The sequence below is a fragment of the Quercus suber genome, unplaced genomic scaffold (genome assembly GCF_002906115.3).
Source record: "Quercus suber isolate HL8 unplaced genomic scaffold, Cork oak 2.0 scaffold_416, whole genome shotgun sequence".
Lineage (NCBI taxonomy): Eukaryota > Viridiplantae > Streptophyta > Magnoliopsida > Fagales > Fagaceae > Quercus > Quercus suber.
Window position 1 is genome coordinate 491,957 of NW_027069867.1, and position 19,339 is coordinate 511,295.

General features: G+C 35.2%; 3 protein-coding genes and 1 long non-coding RNA gene across 4 annotated transcripts; 2 read left to right on the top strand and 2 right to left on the bottom strand.

Moving 5' to 3' along the window:
- Positions 1-1,946: 1,946 nt before the first annotated feature.
- Positions 1,947-4,128, top strand: LOC112025585 (uncharacterized). Its single transcript, XR_002884264.2, has 2 exons — positions 1,947-2,341; positions 3,980-4,128. It is a non-coding gene; the product is annotated as an uncharacterized LOC112025585 (long non-coding RNA).
- On the bottom strand, positions 3,598-5,891 carry LOC112025524 (putative beta-glucosidase 41). Its single transcript, XM_065761497.1, has 10 exons — positions 5,760-5,891; positions 5,596-5,667; positions 5,417-5,504; positions 5,086-5,341; positions 4,845-4,960; positions 4,530-4,753; positions 4,399-4,430; positions 4,215-4,317; positions 4,032-4,140; positions 3,598-3,898 (listed from the first exon to the last, which is right to left on the bottom strand). The coding sequence occupies exons 1-10, from the start codon at positions 5,818-5,820 to the stop codon at positions 3,703-3,705; spliced, it is 1,257 nt and encodes a 418-aa protein (XP_065617569.1). The 5' UTR covers positions 5,821-5,891; the 3' UTR covers positions 3,598-3,702.
- Positions 5,892-6,403: 512 nt separating this feature from the next.
- LOC112025582 (putative beta-glucosidase 41) lies at positions 6,404-10,532 on the bottom strand. Its single transcript, XM_065761505.1, is given in 16 exon segments — positions 6,404-6,509; positions 6,643-6,725; positions 6,727-6,752; positions 6,827-6,929; positions 7,010-7,041; positions 7,141-7,274; positions 7,276-7,333; positions 7,336-7,361; positions 7,453-7,562; positions 7,693-7,948; positions 8,024-8,111; positions 8,202-8,273; positions 8,365-8,440; positions 9,634-9,692; positions 9,801-9,867; positions 9,979-10,532. Coding segments are annotated over 16 exon segments (1,413 nt in total). The 5' UTR covers positions 10,096-10,532.
- Positions 10,533-13,271: 2,739 nt separating this feature from the next.
- Positions 13,272-15,385, top strand: LOC136062454 (uncharacterized). The gene is made up of 3 exons (XM_065761507.1): positions 13,272-13,482; positions 14,148-14,317; positions 15,191-15,385. The coding sequence occupies exons 1-3, from the start codon at positions 13,272-13,274 to the stop codon at positions 15,383-15,385; spliced, it is 576 nt and encodes a 191-aa protein (XP_065617579.1).
- Positions 15,386-19,339: the final 3,954 nt, after the last annotated feature.

A 19,339-nucleotide genomic window follows, 5' to 3' on the forward strand; every position in this document is an offset into this window, starting at 1 on the left:
TAGAAGATCAGAGAGTCAGTTTCATTTTAATATAAACTTTAGGAAATATTTTTGTATTTTACCAAAAATTAAAAAATAACATGTCAAAGCTATACAACATTTTGGGTAAATTGTACTTTCCTCCTCAATTATTGGGCCCACTTCAATCTCTGTCTAAAATTTAAATCAAGCAATGTCCCTCTTGGTTTATTGTTAACGTGAAATTAACCCCTTACTATAATATTTTATCTTAAATTCAAACAAAAGTAACAAAACCTGTTTAATTTTTTGTTTCAAAAATGATATTACATTGAATTTTTTCTTGAAGAAACTCTACCTTGATTGTTATATCAAAATGCATAAACAATGTCTAAGAAAGAAAAACATAAAAAAAAAAAAAAACATAAAACATGTCTAAGAGAGAAAAACAATACAAAATACATAAACCATGTCTAATAAAGAAAAACATTAAATTATTTATTTCCTTGTTGTTCAAAAAAAATTATTTATTTCCTTTTCTGTTTGGGATCCGCTTATTTTGTTGAAACTGAAAACTTTTTACTGAAAGTACTATAGATAAAAGTAAAAGTTAGTTGAAATAATACAGTGAGACTCATGAATAGTACCAAAAAGTGCAATAGACCCATAAATAGTAGTAAAAATAAAATAAATAATAAAATAAGCTGGCTTTTTAAGTTGAAGCAAAACGCACACTGAAAGTTACATGAAATTTATAATTAAATAAAAAAAAAAGACACAAGGTTTGTTTGGCAGAGTTTCTACCAACTTATTTGTCTTATGTATTTTGTAATGTAAAATTTAAGCATTTTTTTTAACAAATAATTGTACCTTTGTCAAACTTATTTTTAAGACATATTAAGCATCAACATCAATGGAGTTTAAAATTTAGCATTTAACATTTTAAAAAATTACTTTATCTATTTTAATATATAATTTCATAACACACACTACATCAAAAATCTTATTTTTACCATCAGCAAAACACTATTCATTTTTTATTAATTTCTTTCCCACTTCCTCTCTCTTCCTCTATGCCACCAAACCCAAAAAGTGATAAAGTAATTTTTTATTCCACCTTGCTACAATGAACCGCTAGTCTTGGTGGTTCACTATAGTAAGAAGGCAAAATATTTTGTCTTTGGCTCCACCAATGTTGGCACTTAAATTGAATTTAAGCTATTTTACCACCATCAACGGTGATGTTCTAAGTGAATAAAATAAGCTTTCTTAAGTGAAGATCACATATAGAGTTTTTACCTCTAGTTTCTTTATGATGTATGTAGGCATGTGCATCAACAACATAATCTACCTCCAACGACATACATACATATATAAGCTACGAGTTAATTTGGGTAGCGGGTTCATCTCTCTTTAGTTTTTATCTCATAACAAATAAGAATTTTCATTGTTAATACTATGCTTAACATATTTGTAAGCATTTATTGTGATATAAATAGAATACATTGTTGGTCACCCAAACGTTGCTATCTACATTAACAGAGTGATCATAGACTACAAAGAGAAGAAATTGTGTAAAATTGTGTCCAAATACAAATAAGGGTCCTAGTATTTATAGGAAAACTCAAACTCCTTTGAAAATAAACAAATACATCAACCCCAATAGTTAAACCCTTTCTCAAATATGGATTCCTTTTGATTAAAACAAATATTGAATATGTGAAGTAACACTATCCACCAAAATGAGTACTTTTTTAACAATACACCATAAGGAGTTATTATATGTGTATGTGTGCATCATATTATAGCGTAATCATCTCTTACGACCATATATTAACATGCACATAATTAAAGCTAACTCGTCAAATCAGTTGAGTTGAAAAATAATAATTTTTGCATCTCCTGGCCTTCAATCTTTTATTTTATTTTTATAAATAATCGGGGACCAAATGCAAAATTAAATTGTTTTTTTTTTAGAGAGATATTGTGGCGAAGATTGTCGTCTTAGAAAGTGAAAGGATCAAAGTACCAGCCATTCAAACGCCGCCGTTGCAGTTACTTGTAAAAACAATAAAACGACGACGTTTCCCTTTGTCTCTGAGTCTCTCTCTCTCTTAATCCCTGTCATTTTCATTTTCAATTTCCAATTTTCAATTTTCCAGCGAAGAGATTTCAAATCCCAGATTCCCTTACAGATAACATCAGATATTATTATTCAGATCCAGGCCTTGGCCTTGGAAATTGATAATCAGTGCAAGATCTTGGGATTTAAAAATCAATAGAGTATTTTACTTTCTCATTTATTTAGATTTCAGTGTTTGGCTCACAGTCACAGCTCACCCAGCCCTTCCTCTCCGCCTCTGAAACTTCCGATCCAAACCAGGTACGAATTCCGTATATGCCTTTAAACCGTACACACTTACATTATGCATACGTACATATCTGTATTTATACGTATGCGTAGATCGATTATGTATGGCTATGCTATAGTTATACCGCATCTTATGTCTGTGTGTAAGAAGCAAACGGTACCGTTCTGTGTTTGCCCGATATATTGTAAACGACAGTCGTTGAGTTGCTCTGTCAATTGCCACTCTACATTTTCATCTCGTCTATACGACTGACCGACCCGTAATTTCCAGTATATTTTCATAACATTTTTATAACAGATTGTAGCAAGATGTTATTGCTAGGTGAAAATGTAATTTCAATGGTAATTTTAGTGGTGAGTAAAATATTATATTATTTATTTTTTTTTTTAAATGTGAAAATATTATTGACTTAACACTTCTTTTAAAAAAAAAAAAACCTTAAGAGTAAAGAGAAACTAGTTTTTTAACTTCTTCGATCCTATTATGTGGAAATTGAAGAAATCATTCTTATGTAGTTTTAGTTACATAACTATTTTAATGAGTGCCGTGGCTTGTTTAAATAATATATATGAGTAATTGTATAATTTGCCACGTAATGGGTTGGAAAAATAGCTCCAAACTAGTTTGAAGTTGGTTTGTCATTTTTTGTTCTTTAGAGAACATCGATTAATGCATTATCTTTCATTTAAACTCAAAGCGAGGAAATTTATTTAACTTTCAAATAAGGTGAAGGGTAAGTTAGGATAGTGATAAAAATATTGTGTAAACTGTAAATTGACATTTCAAATATGACTATGTTTTACATCTTAGAATGGAATAAAGTACCAATAATATGGGATGAGGGAGTAATAGTTTGTTATAAGTACTCATTACAATGTGAACATGTGAATTATGATCTTTTTAATCTTAAAAGTTCATACTTGATGATTCAAAAAAAGGAAAAAAGTTCATCCTCGTATATCTTTTTCCCTTTTTGGTGTCATTGTCGATATGGAATTTTGCTAGTTAAGTTACTATGTTCAGCTTGATTTTCAACTGTTCCTTTCAGGTGGGAAGCCACCATTTTAGATATTTTTTTGGGCTGACAAGTTGGGTAACGTGCTGAAAATTCTGTTTGTTTGTATGGAAGATGTCAATGATGTTATTAATAATCCTTTTCAATAATTTATATGGTGATGTTGTTCGTGCATCAAAATGATATTAGTGGGTTCTTTTGCAATAAATTGAATTGGTACCAGGATAGATAAAAAGGAATGCTTCACTAATATGTGTCTTCAACGAATTTTTCTCTTTTCCTTTCATTGAATTTTCCTTTTGTACCTTTTAATGCATGGTACAACTTGTGTGTCATATGGTATGTGAGAACAGTAACTTAAATCTGATTGTTTAGATCACCATTTACTCTGAGGATACTTCTAAACCATTTTACAGAATCTTTTGGAATTCTTGTAAGGTTGTTCTTGTAATCCACATAATAGAGTCCAAAGCGTACTGAGTACCCCAAGTTCCATTCCCAGTTGTCAAGCAAGGACCAGACAAAATATCCATGTATATTGCAGTCGTCTTGCCTGCATTGGTTAATTTTCTGTTAGGTGGAGTGTATAGTATCAAAGATAATCAAACTAATGGACATAATTATAAAACTGCAGGGACCCAATGAAGATACTTTGAGCAATCAATCTAGGGAGTTGATATTATTACCTTACAGCAGCAGATAGGTTTGAGAGATAGTCTTGGTGGAATCTTATCCTCTTATCATCCTGTAAAGCCTTGTCTAAAGATATAGAAGGTTTATTTGGATCATCCATACCTGTTGTAATGAATTTAAATTATGTGATCTTACATGAAAGTGCAGGTTTAGCCTTTTGATATGAAACCACTCACCATTTTCTGTTATAATAACTGGAGGGTTCCCATACTTATCTTTTACATAATTTGCCAACTTTCGGATGCCCCATGGAACTATGCGTATCCAACGGGAAGCTGCCTGGAGGAGGAAAATATCATAAGCTAACTCTGATTAAAACCTATATTAGAATCCTAGGCTTAAAGACTCATAGGTACATACTCTTTCTCCAATGGCAACTCCACCTCGGTATGCTACAATAGAGGACATGTGTAGATTGTTAGTCAAAATTGTGATATACACACACAGAGACACAAATGTTAGATGTAGGAGATTGTGACTTGACATCTTACGGGTTGTAATGACAGCAGCATCAGCTATAGCATCCTTCAATATCAATTTTCTAATCTGAGCCCGGTCGTTCCGGGCATACAATGTGGTATAGTGATTTATGCCAAGAAAGTCCAAGGATCCCAGCAGGAATTTTGAGGTTGCAGGTGAAATCTCTGGTAATCTCTTACCAACAAACTTCTTCATTGAAAGAGGGTACTCACCAAGCAGAAGTGGATCAAGAAACCTGATTCACTTTGATTTGTTGCATTTAATTATTTATGAAAGTTGATATCTTCTCAAATGTTGTGAAGTTGAATTTTTACATAAGAAATTACCATCCAAGCCCAAAATCTATTGATCTGTATGCTGCATCTCTATCCTCATCAGTATCGGATATGGGTTCATACCATTTGGCATCTAATGCTATTCCTATTTGGCCTCCTTGTCTTTCCTGGATGATCCATTTCAACAAAAAATAAAAATACAAATACAAATAAATATATTTTTCCTCCGATTTCTTTTCACACTTGGAAGACAAGAGTCTGTTAGAAGGATCATGTATGCAAATTAGAGTACCTTAAAATGCAGCTGGTAACTATGATAAGCAGTAGCATGAGATAACAGGATGTTGTGAGCAACAATGTATGGTTCAGTGGATGATTTTCCCTTCTTACAGAACAGACGACCAAGAATTGAACATCTCCCAGGAGCTTGAATACCTAAGTCGTAACCTTGGATTGAGAAACCACGAGGTTCATTAAAGGTGATCCAGCGCTTTACTCTATCTCCAAAAACTTTGAAGCAGGTGAAGGCGTAGTATTCAAAGTCTTTTCTGTAAGTTAGTATAGGCTATTGAGAAGATTGATTGGTATTTTAATAAATTTTTATATGATTTTGTATTACTCACACTATCTGTTTGTTCAACCATCCCTCATATTTATCTTCAAGTGTCTGTGGAAGATCCCAGTGATATAGAGTTACATAAGGCTGGATTCCTGATTGAATGAACATCCTAACCTTAGAGAACATTGCACACAAAAAAAAGAAGAAGGACAAAAAAATTGCAACTGATGTTTCTTTAGTGACCTTTTTCCAGTAAAGCATCTATGAGGCAGTTGTAGTAGTTTATTCCTTCTGCATTTGGTTCTCCTGTTCCATCTGTTAAATTTTATTTTAAAAGTGATTAGTGGTTAACAGATGGTAATGAAATATAGATAAAAGTAACTTTTTTTGGCAGAATCATATCTTACTTGGAAAGATTCTTGACCATGATATTGAGAATCTATAAGCATCCATTCCCAAATCCTTCATCAAGTCTACATCACTCTGTAAGATATGAATTTTTATCTAACTTTGGTTAGAAGCAGACAAACTACGGCCTTATGTTGACATAGAATATTTTAAAACTCATGCCAATTGTCTGCTATGATACTTTATAATTTTCAAAACTTGCTAATACATCATCTCGTCATCATCAGCACCTTCACAATATTCTTACTTAATCTCAAATGATTGTTATGAATTGATTAAATTAGTTATTCTTGTCTAAATGATTCCTTCCCCAATTATGACCATGTACTGTGTCATTATAAATTTTGAGTGTCAGTTTTGGTTAGCAAGGGAGTTTCGTTGAGCATTTGCAGCAGTGTAGGTAAAAAGCTATAATGCTATATTTTACCTACACTTTCATTAAAATGGTGCTGCAGCAGTGGAGCAAAAGCTAAAATTTTTAGCTGATTTGCTACAGTGCACATCTATAAATAGATGTGCACTGTAGCACACATCTAAAAAAAAAAATTAATTTTTTATTCAATCCTCTATTAAAATAATCTCACCGTCTCTCTCATCAAACTCTCATCTCTCTCATCAGCTCTCATCTCTCTCATCTCTCTCTTCAAGCTCTCATCTCCCAGTCCACGCCGTCGCCGNATCCCAAGTTCCATTCCCAGTTGTCAAGCAAGGACCAGACAAAATATCATGTATAATTGCAGTCGTCTTGCCTGCATTGGTTAATTTTCTGTTAGGTGGAGTGTATAGTATCAAAGATAATCAAACTAATGGACATAATTATAAAACTGCAGGGACCCAATGAAGATACTTTGAGCAATCAATCTAGGGAGTTGATATTATTACCTTACAGCAGCAGATAGGTTTGAGAGATAGTCTTGGTGGAATCTTATCCTCTTATCATCCTGTAAAGCCTTGTCTAAAGATATAAGAAGGTTTATTTGGATCATCCATACCTGTTGTAATGAATTTAAATTATGTGATCTTACATGAAAGTGCAGGTTTAGCCTTTTGATATGAAACCACTCACCATTTTCTGTTATAATAACTGGAGGGTTCCCATACTTATCTTTTACATAATTTGCCAACTTTCGGATGCCCCATGGAACTATGCGTATCCAACGGGAAGCTGCCTGGAGGAGGAAATATCATAAGCTAACTCTGATTAAAACCTATATTAGAATCCTAGGCTTAAAGACTCATAGGTACATACTCTTTCTCCAATGGCAACTCCACCTCGGTATGCTACAATAGAGGACATGTGTAGATTGTTAGTCAAAATTTTGATATACACACACAGAGACACAAATGTTAGATGTAGGAGATTGTGACTTGACATCTTACGGGTTGTAATGACAGCAGCATCAGCTATAGCATCCTTCAATATCAATTTTCTAATCTGAGCCCTGTCGTTCCGGGCATACAATGTGGTATAGTGATTTATGCCAAGAAAGTCAAGGATCCCAGCAGGAATTTTGAGTTGCAGGTGAAATCTCTGGTAATCTCTTACCAACAAACTTCTTCATTGAAAGAGGTACTCACCAAGCAGAAGTGGATCAAGAAACCTGATTCACTTTGATTTGTTGCATTTAATTATTTATGAAAGTTGATATCTTCTCAAATGTTGTGAAGTTGAATTTTTACATAAGAAATTACCATCCAAGCCCAAAATCTATTGATCTGTATGCTGCATCTCTATCCTCATCAGTATCGGATATGGGTTCATACCATTTGGCATCTAATGCTATTCCTATTTGCCTCCTTGTCTTTCCTGGATGATCCATTTCAACAAAAAATAAAAATAAAAATACAAATAAATATATTTTTCCTCCGATTTCTTTTCACACTTGGAAGACAAGAGTCTGTTAGAAGGATCATGTATGCAAATTAGAGTACCTTAAAATGCAGCTGGTAACTATGATAAGCAGTAGCATGAGATAACAGGATGTTGTGAGCAACAATGTATGGTTCAGTGGATGATTTTCCCTTCTTACAGAACAGACGACCAAGAATTGAACATCTCCCAGGAGCTTGAATACCTAAGTCGTAACCTTGGATTGAGAAACCACGAGGTTCATTAAAGGTGATCCAGCGCTTTACTCTATCTCCAAAAACTTTGAAGCAGGTGAAGGCGTAGTATTCAAAGTCTTTTCTGTAAGTTAGTATAGGCTATTGAGAAGATTGATTGGTATTTTAATAAATTTTTATATGATTTTGTATTACTCACACTATCTGTTTGTTCAACCATCCCTCATATTTATCTTCAAGTGTCTGTGGAAGATCCCAGTGATATAGAGTTACATAAGGCTGGATTCCTGATTGAATGAACATCCTAACCTTAGAGAACATTGCACACAAAAAAAGAAGAAGGACAAAAAAATTGCAACTGATGTTTCTTTAGTGACCTTTTTCCAGTAAAGCATCTATGAGGCAGTTGTAGTAGTTTATTCCTTCTGCATTTGGTTCTCCTGTTCCATCTGTTAATATTTATTTTAAAAGTGATTAGTGGTTAACAGATGGTAATGAAATATAGATAAAAGTAACTTTTTTGGCAGAATCATATCTTACTTGGAAAGATTCTTGACCATGATATTGAGAATCTATAAGCATCCATTCCCAAATCCTTCATCAAGTCTACATCACTCTGTAAGATATGAATTTTTATCTAACTTTGGTTAGAAGCAGACAAACTACGGCCTTATGTTGACATAGAATATTTTAAAACTCATGCCAATTGTCTGCTATGATACTTTATAATTTTCAAAACTTGCTAATACATCATCTCGTCATCATCAGCACCTTCACAATATTCTTACTTAATCTCAAATGATTGTTATGAATTGATTAAATTAGTTATTCTTGTCTAAATGATTCCTTCCCCAATTATGACCATGTACTGTGTCATTATAAATTTTGAGTGTCAGTTTTGGTTAGCAAGGGAGTTTCGTTAGTCTTATATTGACTGAAAGTATTTTATGCATTTTGGCAATTGTTTTAATAAGAGAAGTACTTTTATGCCCATTGTCTTCTTTGGATTCTTATTCTTACATTATTAAAGTTGGTGATACATCATTGTCAGCACCATCTCAATTATCTTATTTTCTAAAAGCATCAAGATTGTTAGATTTTTGTATTAGGAATTCTTATCCATTTTTCTTTCTCAACTTATAGACATCTAAAAAATTGCTCTCATGTAAAATGAACAAGTTTGTTTTTAATTATAATAGAATGATGTTGTATGCGCAAGGAAAGCGCAGAAACAGTAGATCATCTCCTACTTCACTGTTGCTGGCAAGAATAACACAGCTCTGGTCATTATTCTTTTTTTTTTTTTTGGGATTAAATGGATGATGCCAAAGACCATTGTTGTTTCGTGCTCTTGCTGGCTAAGGAAGCATGGTCGGGCTATAAATAGTAAAATCTGGAAAGCTATTTGGATTTTCTTATGTGGATTATTTGGGAAGAAAGGAATAACCAAAGCTTTGAAGGGGTTGAGCATTCAGTGATTTCACTCAAATCTTTATTCTTGACAAGTTTGTGTGATTGATGGAAAGTATTAGCTAGTATTCTTTCTTCTCTTTTGCTGAAGTTGTTGATCTTTTAAACTTCATATTGTAATTTTTTTCTTTGGAATTGCTCTGTTATACATCCTGTGTACTGGAGTAATCTTCTTTTCTTGGTAAATGGATTCTCTACTTTTCAAATACGAAGTAGTTTGTTTTAACTCACGTATGATTAAAATTAAGAGAGGGAAAGGAAGAAAAATTTGGACTTATCTGCTTGTGCTGTTACGATAAATATGCATTTGAAGTCTACAAATGTATCTTTGCAATTTACCTTAAATCGGTGATACTGATCAACAGCCATGTCTGCATTGCTGAAATCTAAAATTCTTCCTGTTGTAATACAAAATTGTGACAGTGCAAGAGTCAAGATCATAATTATCTCGTGTACATTAACTTTTCTAGTACATACAAATTCGCCTTCCAAATTTCAAGACTTACCTGGTTCCTTTGAAAAAGTATCCCATATGCTAGCTCCCTTATTTCCTTCATTCACAGCCCCTTCAAACTACCACACAGGAAATCATCTGATTGTTAAGCTGCTCTTAAGAATTTGAAAATAAAACAACTGTATATATGCTGTGAAACTAAATTAATAACCAAGGAAAATAAAAAGTACCTGGAAAGCAGAAGAAGCAGTTCCAAAAACAAACCCAGCTGGAAAATCATCTCTGCTAATTGGTTCTGAGTTCACAAAGTGATGGGTTAGAAGAAAGAAAATTAGAGTGACAACCATGGTGGGAAGGTTTTAGACAGCATAAGGAGATGTTTTTGATGAGGATTCAGAAAGAATTGCAGGGTATTATATGGAGGAAAGAATGTTAGTTATCTTAGTTTTAAAGGAGAAGAATAAGGTCGAAGAAGAAATGGACAAAAGTGACGGTGGGAACAATTGTACAGGAAGTTTCTTGGATAGGTTGGGTTGGCTTGAGAAGGTAAGCTTAAAATATTTTCTTTGCACTTTGTGTGCACGTTAGGCAACATATACAGGCAAAATTCAGCTACTCACCGGTCACCACAGAGATAAGGAAAGGGAAGAAGTAGTAGGATGGATTAGAGTCTGGAGATGACACATGTTACACTCCTTAATACACAGGCAATTCTGATTCTTGTTAGAGAGGATGAGTATTGAAAGAAAAACTCACATGATAAGCATAATAATGTGTTTTCACTTCTAATGTTGCTTTACAAAAGAAAATTTTGTGTGGGGTCTGAAAAGGGAATATGCGGAAGTCCAAACAAAGAAGAAATTGTTTTAGATTTTTGCCACCATACACGTCAACTGTCGGTTTTTAGTTTTTTTTTTTTTGGCTAGAAATTTCTAGGTTTTTAGTTGGTAAGGACAGGACTGTATATTTTCTCCTATTATATATATATATATATATATTTTTTTTTTTGTTAAAAGGAAATTATCATAAAATTATGAAACAAAGGAAGTCTCATGGCAGAGCTTGTTTAAGTACAAACCAAAGAAGTTAGCCTCTATTAGGTCAATTAAGTTCACAGGCAGACTATTAAAAAAAAAAAAATCATAGTCTTAACAAGCTCAAATTCTTATCTTTTTTCTCTGCCTCGTAGAAGCCTCTCTCTCTCTCACCCTGTAAGAGCACTTTCCTCCTCTCCCTTCTGGAAGAGATCTTAGCTCCTTTGTGGGGCTTTCCACCCCCTCAAAACACTTTCTTTCCCAATGGAGCAAGTAGTGATTGATGAGTTACAAAACCTCTGTTTCACTAAAGAGGAAGAAGAGGAATTATACCAATTACAGCACAAAGCTGGGATGACCTTTTAGAAGAATGTTCGTTAAGCTTGTTTGGATGGCTTCTTTCTGATAGATAGCAAAATATAAGAGCTCTGAAAAGTACATTAAGAGCAGCATGGAAGATGGGATTAGAGGTGAGAATAGTTGATGTAGGCAACATTTTACAATTTAAGTTTGGTTCTAGTTATCAATGAGATTGGGTTGAAAATAGTGGGCCGTGGAATTTTGAAAACAATTTGCTTCTCCTTTGTAGATGGAAGAAAGGCCTCACTACTGCAAATATTGTCTTCACTCATTCTCCTTTTTGGGTTCAGCTGTGGGCTTGCCATTTGAGTTCATGTTAGAGGAGGTTGGGCAAGATATTGGAAGGAGGTTGGGCAAGATATTGGAAGGAGCCTGGGCCGCTTAATTGAAGTAGACAAAAGGCATGTCAATCAGATCAAGCTCAGTTCATGAGAATTAGAGTGGATCTTCCAATAGAAAAGCCACTTCGTAGAGGTGGACATGTAGTAAGAAGGATGGCCAGAAGTTTGGGTTCATTTTAGGTATGAAAGGCTTCCAAAGTTCTGTTACCTGTGTGGAAAGTTAGGCCACGATGATAAACATTGTCAGGTATATGCAGATTGGCAAAGCACTCCAAAGCAATATGGTGAGTGGTTAAAAGCGAATGGAGCATTTAAGGAGGAAACGCAAGGCAAAAAAATTTCAATAATAGCAATCTCAGTGTTGGGAATGAAGATAAAGCAAGTGGAGAAAACTTTGCTGCTGAGAATTTGCTGCATTTCTCTCCGGTGTATCACATGGGAGGAAGCACTGATGGTAGTAGCTGTCAAAATTCAAAAACTTCAAACACGTCCACTCAGGGACAGGGTAATGGCGTGTCAGACACCCATATGTGTTAAGCGGTGGATGTCAGGCTTGGATGGGACATAAAGGAAATTGATGAGAAAGATTTGAGGTAAAAAGATGGGTCACATGGCAAGAGGCTGCTCCCATTCCATTAGAAAAGTTTGATCTAGTTGCACGGGTTGGAAAAAATAGTGCTTTGCTTAGCAAAAGTCCTCCCACTTCAAAAGCTGAAAGCTACGCAAAAGTCTCCAGCCCACATAAGCAAATGAATTAGGCCCAAACGCATGAAGCAAACGCTGACCAAACAACAGCACAAGAAATTGTTAAAAGTCAAAAAGGGAAAGACTGTATAAAGAAAATTGCAAGGGAGTAAGGTCTGGCCCAAAGTAAATAAAAACAAGTCCAAAGTCCAAGCATAGGTTCAAAACGGCAAATTGCTCTGCTCTTCATAGAGAGAGAAGAAAATCTAGCCAGAAAAAGAAGTGTGAGGGTTTTGATGGAGGCGTTCATGAAGAAATTGAGTTATCAGCGGTGGCTGCAATGCAGCACTACCGTGGGCCATGAATTCCTTAGGTTGGAACCGCCGGGGGCTTGGGAACCCTCGGTCAGTTCGAGCATTGCACGACCTTGTGTGATGTTAGGATCCCAAAATAGTCTTCCTTTCGAAGACTAAGGTAAGAAAGAGATGTATGGAGAGAATAAAGGAAAGAATTGGGTTTGCAAATGGCTCTTTGTCCCTTGCCAAGGTCGCAGTGGTGGCTTGGCACTTTTGTGGATGAGAGAGATTAATTTGGAGATCAAAAGTTTTGGCAGCCACCACATTGATGCTATTGTCACAAAGGAAAGCTCAAATTTTAAATGGAGACTCATAGGCTTCTATGGCCACCCCCAAACACACATGAGGCAGAAATCTTGGGAATTGCTTGCGTATTTAAAGAATCAATCTCAGCTCCCTTGGTTTTTTTTTTTGGAGATTTCAACGAGATTCTATCAATGGAAGAAAAATCAGGTGGGGCTACAAGACCACAAAGTCAAATGGATAGATTTAGTGATGTGGTCAATCTTTGTGGTTTCAAAGACTTGGGCTATTCGGGGTCAGATTTTACTTGGTGTAATATGTAGACTGGAAATAGTAGGGTATATTTGAGATTGGATAGGCTTTTGCAACTAGTGATTGGGTTGATAAGATTGGTGAGGTAAGAGTTAATCACCTGGTGGAATCCACTTCGAATCATTGTGTTTTACACGTTGCAGAACCTAAAGCTCCTAAACAGCCCCATGCACGATGCTTCCATTTTGAGGCTATGTGGACAAAATATGAGGCATGCAAGGATATCATTGAGGCAGCTTGGAGTAATGTGGGCAATGTGAATACGACAGAAGGTATGGTTGCTACCCTAAATGCCTGTGCCATTGATCTTAAGGCTTGGAGCTCGGCTACTTTTGGTCAAATTTCGAAGAAAATCCAGGAGAAAAGGAAATGGCTAAGTTCCTTGGTTCAATTAGATAGGGATGGTTTGTTGGGTGATGAAATAAACTAGGCAAAAAAAGAAATCAATGATCTACTTGATAATGAAGAAATTTACTGGTGTCAGCGGTCAAAGGCTCACTGGCTCCGAGAGGGAGATAGGAATACGAAGTTTTTTCATGCCCGAGCTTCAGAAAGAAGGAAACAAAATACTATCTTAGGTATATAGGATAAATTTGAAAATTGGTTGGTGATCAAGATAGTATTGCTAGGGCTACTATATCCTATTTTGAGGAAATATATACTACTTCCTTTTTGAACCAAATTGAAAAAGTAACTGATCTCATCCCGATCAAGGTGATGGATGAAATGAACACAGAGCTGACCAGAGGCTTCACCAAGAAGAAGTTATTGCAGCGCTTAAGCAATTGTACCTTACTAAATCTCTTGGTCCTGACGATATGTCCACCCTTTTCTTTCAAAAATATTGGAGCATTGTAGGCACTAATGTCTCTAATTTAGTTTGAATGTTCTAAATTCTGACATGTCTATATCTAAAATTAATAGAAGTAATATAGCCCTTGTGCCAAAGAACAAAAATCTTCAGAGAATGACTGATTTTAGACCAATCAGCCTTTTTAATGTGGTATATAAGCTTATTTCTAAAACTTTGGCTAACCATCTTAAACTATTCTTCCATATATCATTTCAGAAAATCAAGGCGCTTTTGTGGCTAATAGGCTCATCATTGACAATGTCTTGGTGGAATATGAGATTATGCACTACCTAAAACATAAAAGGGGTGGGAATGATAGCTTTATAGCGGCAAAGTTAGATATGAGCAAAGCATTTGATAGGGTTGAATGGTCCTTTATTGAAATGGTAATGAGGAAGATGGGCTTTAATGAGTCTTGGATCAGTCTGGTGATGAAATGTATAACTTCAGTAACTTATTCAGTCATTATTAATGGCTCGGTCCATGGAAGCATTGTGCCTATTAGGGGGCTCAGATAAGGTGACCCTTTGTCCCCTTATTTGTTCCTATTGTGCTGAAGGCTTCTCAGCTCTTATAAATGAAGCGGCAAGATGTCAGTAGCTAAATGGTATATCCATTTGTAGGGGATCTCCAAAATTAGTCACCTGTTCTTTGCTGACGATAGCCTTCTCTTCTGTAATGCCAATGGTACTGAATGCAATAAGCTGAAGGAAATCCTTAGAACCTATGAATCTGCCTCGGGGCAAAAGATCAACACTAATAAGTCTTCAATTTTCTTCAACCCAAACTACTTCCNGAATTCTCACAAACCTATACTCCCTAGTAGCTCGTATCCTAAAGGTGAAGTATTTCCCTTACGGTGACATTTTAAGTGCAAGCCTAGGCAGCAACCCTTTATACACTTGGCGAAGTATTTTTCATAGTCTTGAAGTCATTAAAAGTGGAATTCGTTGGAGAGTGGGAAATGGGCAATTAATTCACATTTAGGAGGATAAATGGCTCCCTACCCCTTCCACATACAAAGTTATCACCCCTCTTAGGGAATTTGAGGACTTTCCAATGGTCTCCTCTCTCATTGATCAAGAGACTAAGTGGTGGAAAACCAATGTTGTAAGGGCGCTTTTCTTGCCTTTTGAAGCGGACACTATCTTGAAAATCCCTCTAAGTTAGAATTTCTAGAAGATAATCTTATTTGGATTGGGAATAAAAGGGGTGTGTTCACTGTCAAAAGTGCTTATTTCATTGCTGCTAAACTCCAGGTTGATAAGGATGTGGGAGAAAGCTCTTCCGAAGACTCAAATGCCCACTTTTGGAAAAATCTGTGGAAGTTGAATCTCCTTGCAAAAATTAAGATCTTTTCTTGGAGAGCTTGTGTAAATGGCCTCCCTGTGTATGCAAAAATGGTGGAGAAGGGTATTCAATCTGGTTTTGACTGTCCTGTTTGTGGGGAATAGCCTAAGAGCCTAAAAGTCTCATACATGCATTAATCTCATGTAATTTTGCTCCCTTCGTGTGGTAGCTTTGGCAAGATTGCCCTATGAATTTGCTGTTGAATGCATCGAACTTCATAGATTTAGTGCACAAAATATGTTCAAGCCCTTGTATTGGGCACTTGGAATACTTTTTTTGATTTCTTGGTCAATTTGGCATAATAGAAATCTGTGTGCTCATAATGAAAAGAGTCTTTCCCCTCTGCAAATTTGGGAAATGGCAAGAAGTGTTGTTGAGGATTTTCAAGATGCCAACTCGATGCTCTTTCCCATAAAGCAACCTTCTTACAGAGGCTAGGAGGTTCCTCTGTATGGTTTCTTCAAAGTCAACGTAGATGGTGCGACGTCCTTGGATGGTCTTGGAGTTTCGGGTGTGGGTGTGTGATCATTCGTGATGATGGTGGAAATGTGGTCGCTGCTCTTAGCAAAGCACTACCTTTGCACTACCCAGCTAATTAGATTAACTCTTTGCAATGGAATATGGTGTCCTTTTGGCTCAGGATATGGCCATTCCTAAGGCCATCTTCGAATTAGATGCTACCTTAGTTATCCAGGCAATTTGCCAAGATCTCCATGGCAGTGAAACTGGTCATCTGATTCAAGGGATTCAGCTTGCGAAATTGTCCTTTTTAAGTTGCTCCTTTCACATGTGAAAATGGATTACAACAGGGCTGCTCATGAGCTCGCCCAGTTTGCCAAGTGTAATAATGTTAGTTATGTTTAGAAAGATGTTTTTTCGCCTTTTTTAGATCACCTAATTCAGTCAAGTCTTGGTTGATTGTTGTAGGCTTTGGCCCCTGTTGTAATCCTTTTCTTGTGTTATTGTCATTATACATTTTCTCCTCAAAAAAAAAAAAAAAAAAAAAAAAAAAAAAAAGAAGCTCAAATTCTTGCTAATTTGTTAGCACACATATTTGTCTCTCTAAAACAGTGCTTGAAGTGAATCTGGGAAGCTAATTGCCTGCAGTCATCCACGATGGCATGAGCCACAGAGTTAGAATAGTTTAGATTGGCTAGAATATCCACAACAACTTTAGCATCTATTTTTACTTCAACAAAATAAAAATAATGGTTAGTGCAAAGAATAAGACCACCTCGAAGGGCCCAAAGCTCAACTAAAAAACTCATAGTTTTGCCAATTTTTCTAGAGAAGCTGGCCACCCAATTACCTAGCTGATCCTTGATAATGGATTGTCAAAAGAAGAACCATCTTAGAGCTAGCTGGGGAGTGGGTGGTATCCTTATTTGGTTTGGGTGTTTTTTGCTCCCATGCATTATACGTGCGCAAGCTCAATAAATTTTGAGGTCTAAGACTATAAATTCAACTTTATATTATTATATTTTTATTTAAAACCAATTTTTTTTAATACTTTTTGAGATGTCAATTTGCTAATTTAGTTTTTTATTTAGCTTTTATTAATTTATTTTTTTACAAGTTATTAGGAAAATTGATTGTCAATGATTGTTCAGCACAATCATAACAAATTTTTTTTTGGGCAAAACAATTTAGGGTTTCAAACTTTTAATTGGGTTTAATTTCTATTGGCGTTAATATTCTGGGGGCATTTTTAAAGGTATGGGTAAAGAATACAATACCCACATGTGTGTGTAAACACGCACACATAGATCTCTCTCTCTCTCTCTATTTTAAGAAAAACCAATTTTTATTCTACAAATTTGGGATCTTTTTGTACATTTTGGGGGATTTTTGTTTTATGTAATGGGGTTCTTGAGACCCTTTGTAAAATTTTGGGACAGAAGGGGCCTTAGTACTATGCCTAAGTAGCCTATGCCTATAGCCAACCTTGAAAGAGAGGAAGTTTAAGGGAAATGTGATTAAAGAGTAATATGTGGGAGAGGCTAGCTTTATTCGGGTAGTGATTGATAACCCAACAAGGCTTAAAGATAATTTGGTCTCAATTCCAAAAGGACGTTATAAGTTGTCTTGCTACTAAACGAGAGCATGAGGTTTCAAAAGGGTAATAAATCCCAATTGAACAAGAGAGAAAAGAGGGACCAAACCTCTCTACCCCTTCAGAAATTCATGGCCATTAGAGGCATGCCAAAATCATGCATGTGACACTTATATCCTATAAACTTTGAAATAGGTTGCTGAATCATACTCATGTCCATTAGACCACAATACCCAAACTTACCCCATGAAAACCCATGGGTTTGGACCATGAATTAGACCTTAAGGAGACATTCCAATTTGATGTGTCGTGGGTGATGAGAAATTTGTTGCCTTGGAGTGCTCAACCTTGATCCTTCAAGCTTCAATGGAAACTTATTTCCGTTATGCTGCAACATTACCTAGGAAACTAGGATCGTTATAAAAATGCCCAAAATTTTATGATAATTATTGGTTTAGAGAAAAGAAGAAAAAAATTATGCATTAATTTTTCCACTTCCAAGAGGGTCTCAAAAATATTAGACTAATAGAAATTCAACTCAATTGAAACTATAAATTATTTGAAAATTGTTGTAAATGTGTTGAATCATCAATTACAATTAATTTTAATGAACAGATTGTGGCTTTAATTTTAGTAAACCAATATTCTATACAATAAATTGTCAACATTAGCTACCTAATTTCTTATATGGCCATACACCAAACAATGTATATCTCTCTCTCAACACCAAAATCAAAATGAAAATTAGATGACAACTTTACTTAATCATGCATTGTCTTTTCCAAGGTAAAATAAGGCTCCTTAAATTAACCTTATTTTGGTTAGTAAAATATAAATTGATTTAATTGATATTTAAATATAAAAAGTCTTACTTAAAATTTTTGCTTTGGCCCTCAAATTATATTGAATTGACCCTAATTTCTTTTGTGAAAAAAAAAAAAAAAATTCTTAACCTTATTTAATGAGAACAATAGGTGCACCAAAGTGATCATCATGTAATTTGTCTTCACTCAATACTTAGATCATTACACACCTTTCCAATTCCATCTTGGTCTAAATACAAGAAAGAAAAAAGAAGGAGTTCTAATCCTCCTTTTCTTCACTCAATGTCGGTAGTTTAGAGAGTTATACAAGCGTTTTTGAAGCGCTGGTATAAACCTTTTTTTTTTTTTTTTGTAGAGCTTTACATCCATTATCTCAAAAATCCTTAAGCCAAAGAGAGTGCTTGAAATTTTGTAATAAGAGTTCACTTTTCTTTGAATGGTGATTGAAAGTATACTATAACTATCCTTGCATGTATTTAGAACCCTTAATATTAGATTTTACGGCTAAGTTGGTGTAGGGGCCTTTTTTGTATTATGCTTTGGGTTGGGTTGTCTCCTGCGGTGATGGGCTTGGATATTTTGAGTATGAGAGTTGAGATCGGCCCAACTGTAACTCACTTTGGGCCGGCTTGTGCGCAAAACTGGCATCGTCTGCCAGGAGAGTACTTACGGCAGGCATAGCTGTTTTTTAATAGGTCACGACAGGCAGATATAATAACAAAAGAAGATCGGATATAGTGTTCTTTCCTTGATGGAAAATAACCAAATAATCTCTATTTCTATGACAATTACAATAATAATAATAGCTTTACAAAAGGAGTGAAAGATTAAATGACAACATAAATTAACCAAAGAAGTGATATCAAGTTAAGTTTGGGTCTGTAATGGCAAAGACCAAAGAGGAAGAACGGTTCCTCTCAATGAAACTAATCTCCCAGGAAGATATCCTGCCGTGGGGATTAATGACTTTGAGGGAATCAGACCTAAATGATTAGTGCCCAAAAGAATTACTATTGTTTAATTGTCTTCCAGAGAGTGGGATTTTGAGGGAGAGAGAAGGGAACCGACCTACTGGTGCATGCCCATTATGCTTCTTTTCTTTGTTTTCGTTTTCTCTCTCATCTTTTCTTCTTTCCTTTTTTTTTTTTTTTTTTTTTTTTTTTTTTTTTTTTTTTTTTTTT

Bases quoted from the DNA above. Each gene is read 5' to 3' on its own strand.
- LOC112025524 (XM_065761497.1), bottom strand. From the start codon at position 5,820: ATGAAGGATTTGGGAATGGATGCTTATAGATTCTCAATATCATGGTCA. The intron at 5,505-5,595 runs GTCACTAAAGAA...TCATTCAATCAG, and splicing joins AGATGCTTTACTGGAAAAAG to GAATCCAGCCTTATGTAACT. The intron at 4,431-4,529 runs GTAAGATGTCAA...CCTCTATTGTAG, and splicing joins TGCTGCTGTCATTACAACCC to CATACCGAGGTGGAGTTGCC.
- LOC136062454 (XM_065761507.1), top strand. From the start codon at position 13,272: ATGTGGACAAAATATGAGGCATGCAAGGATATCATTGAGGCAGCTTGG. The intron at 13,483-14,147 runs GTTTGTTGGGTG...ATATCATTTCAG, and splicing joins GGTTCAATTAGATAGGGATG to AAAATCAAGGCGCTTTTGTG. The intron at 14,318-15,190 runs GTAATGAGGAAG...GCTAAACTCCAG, and splicing joins AATGGTCCTTTATTGAAATG to GTTGATAAGGATGTGGGAGA.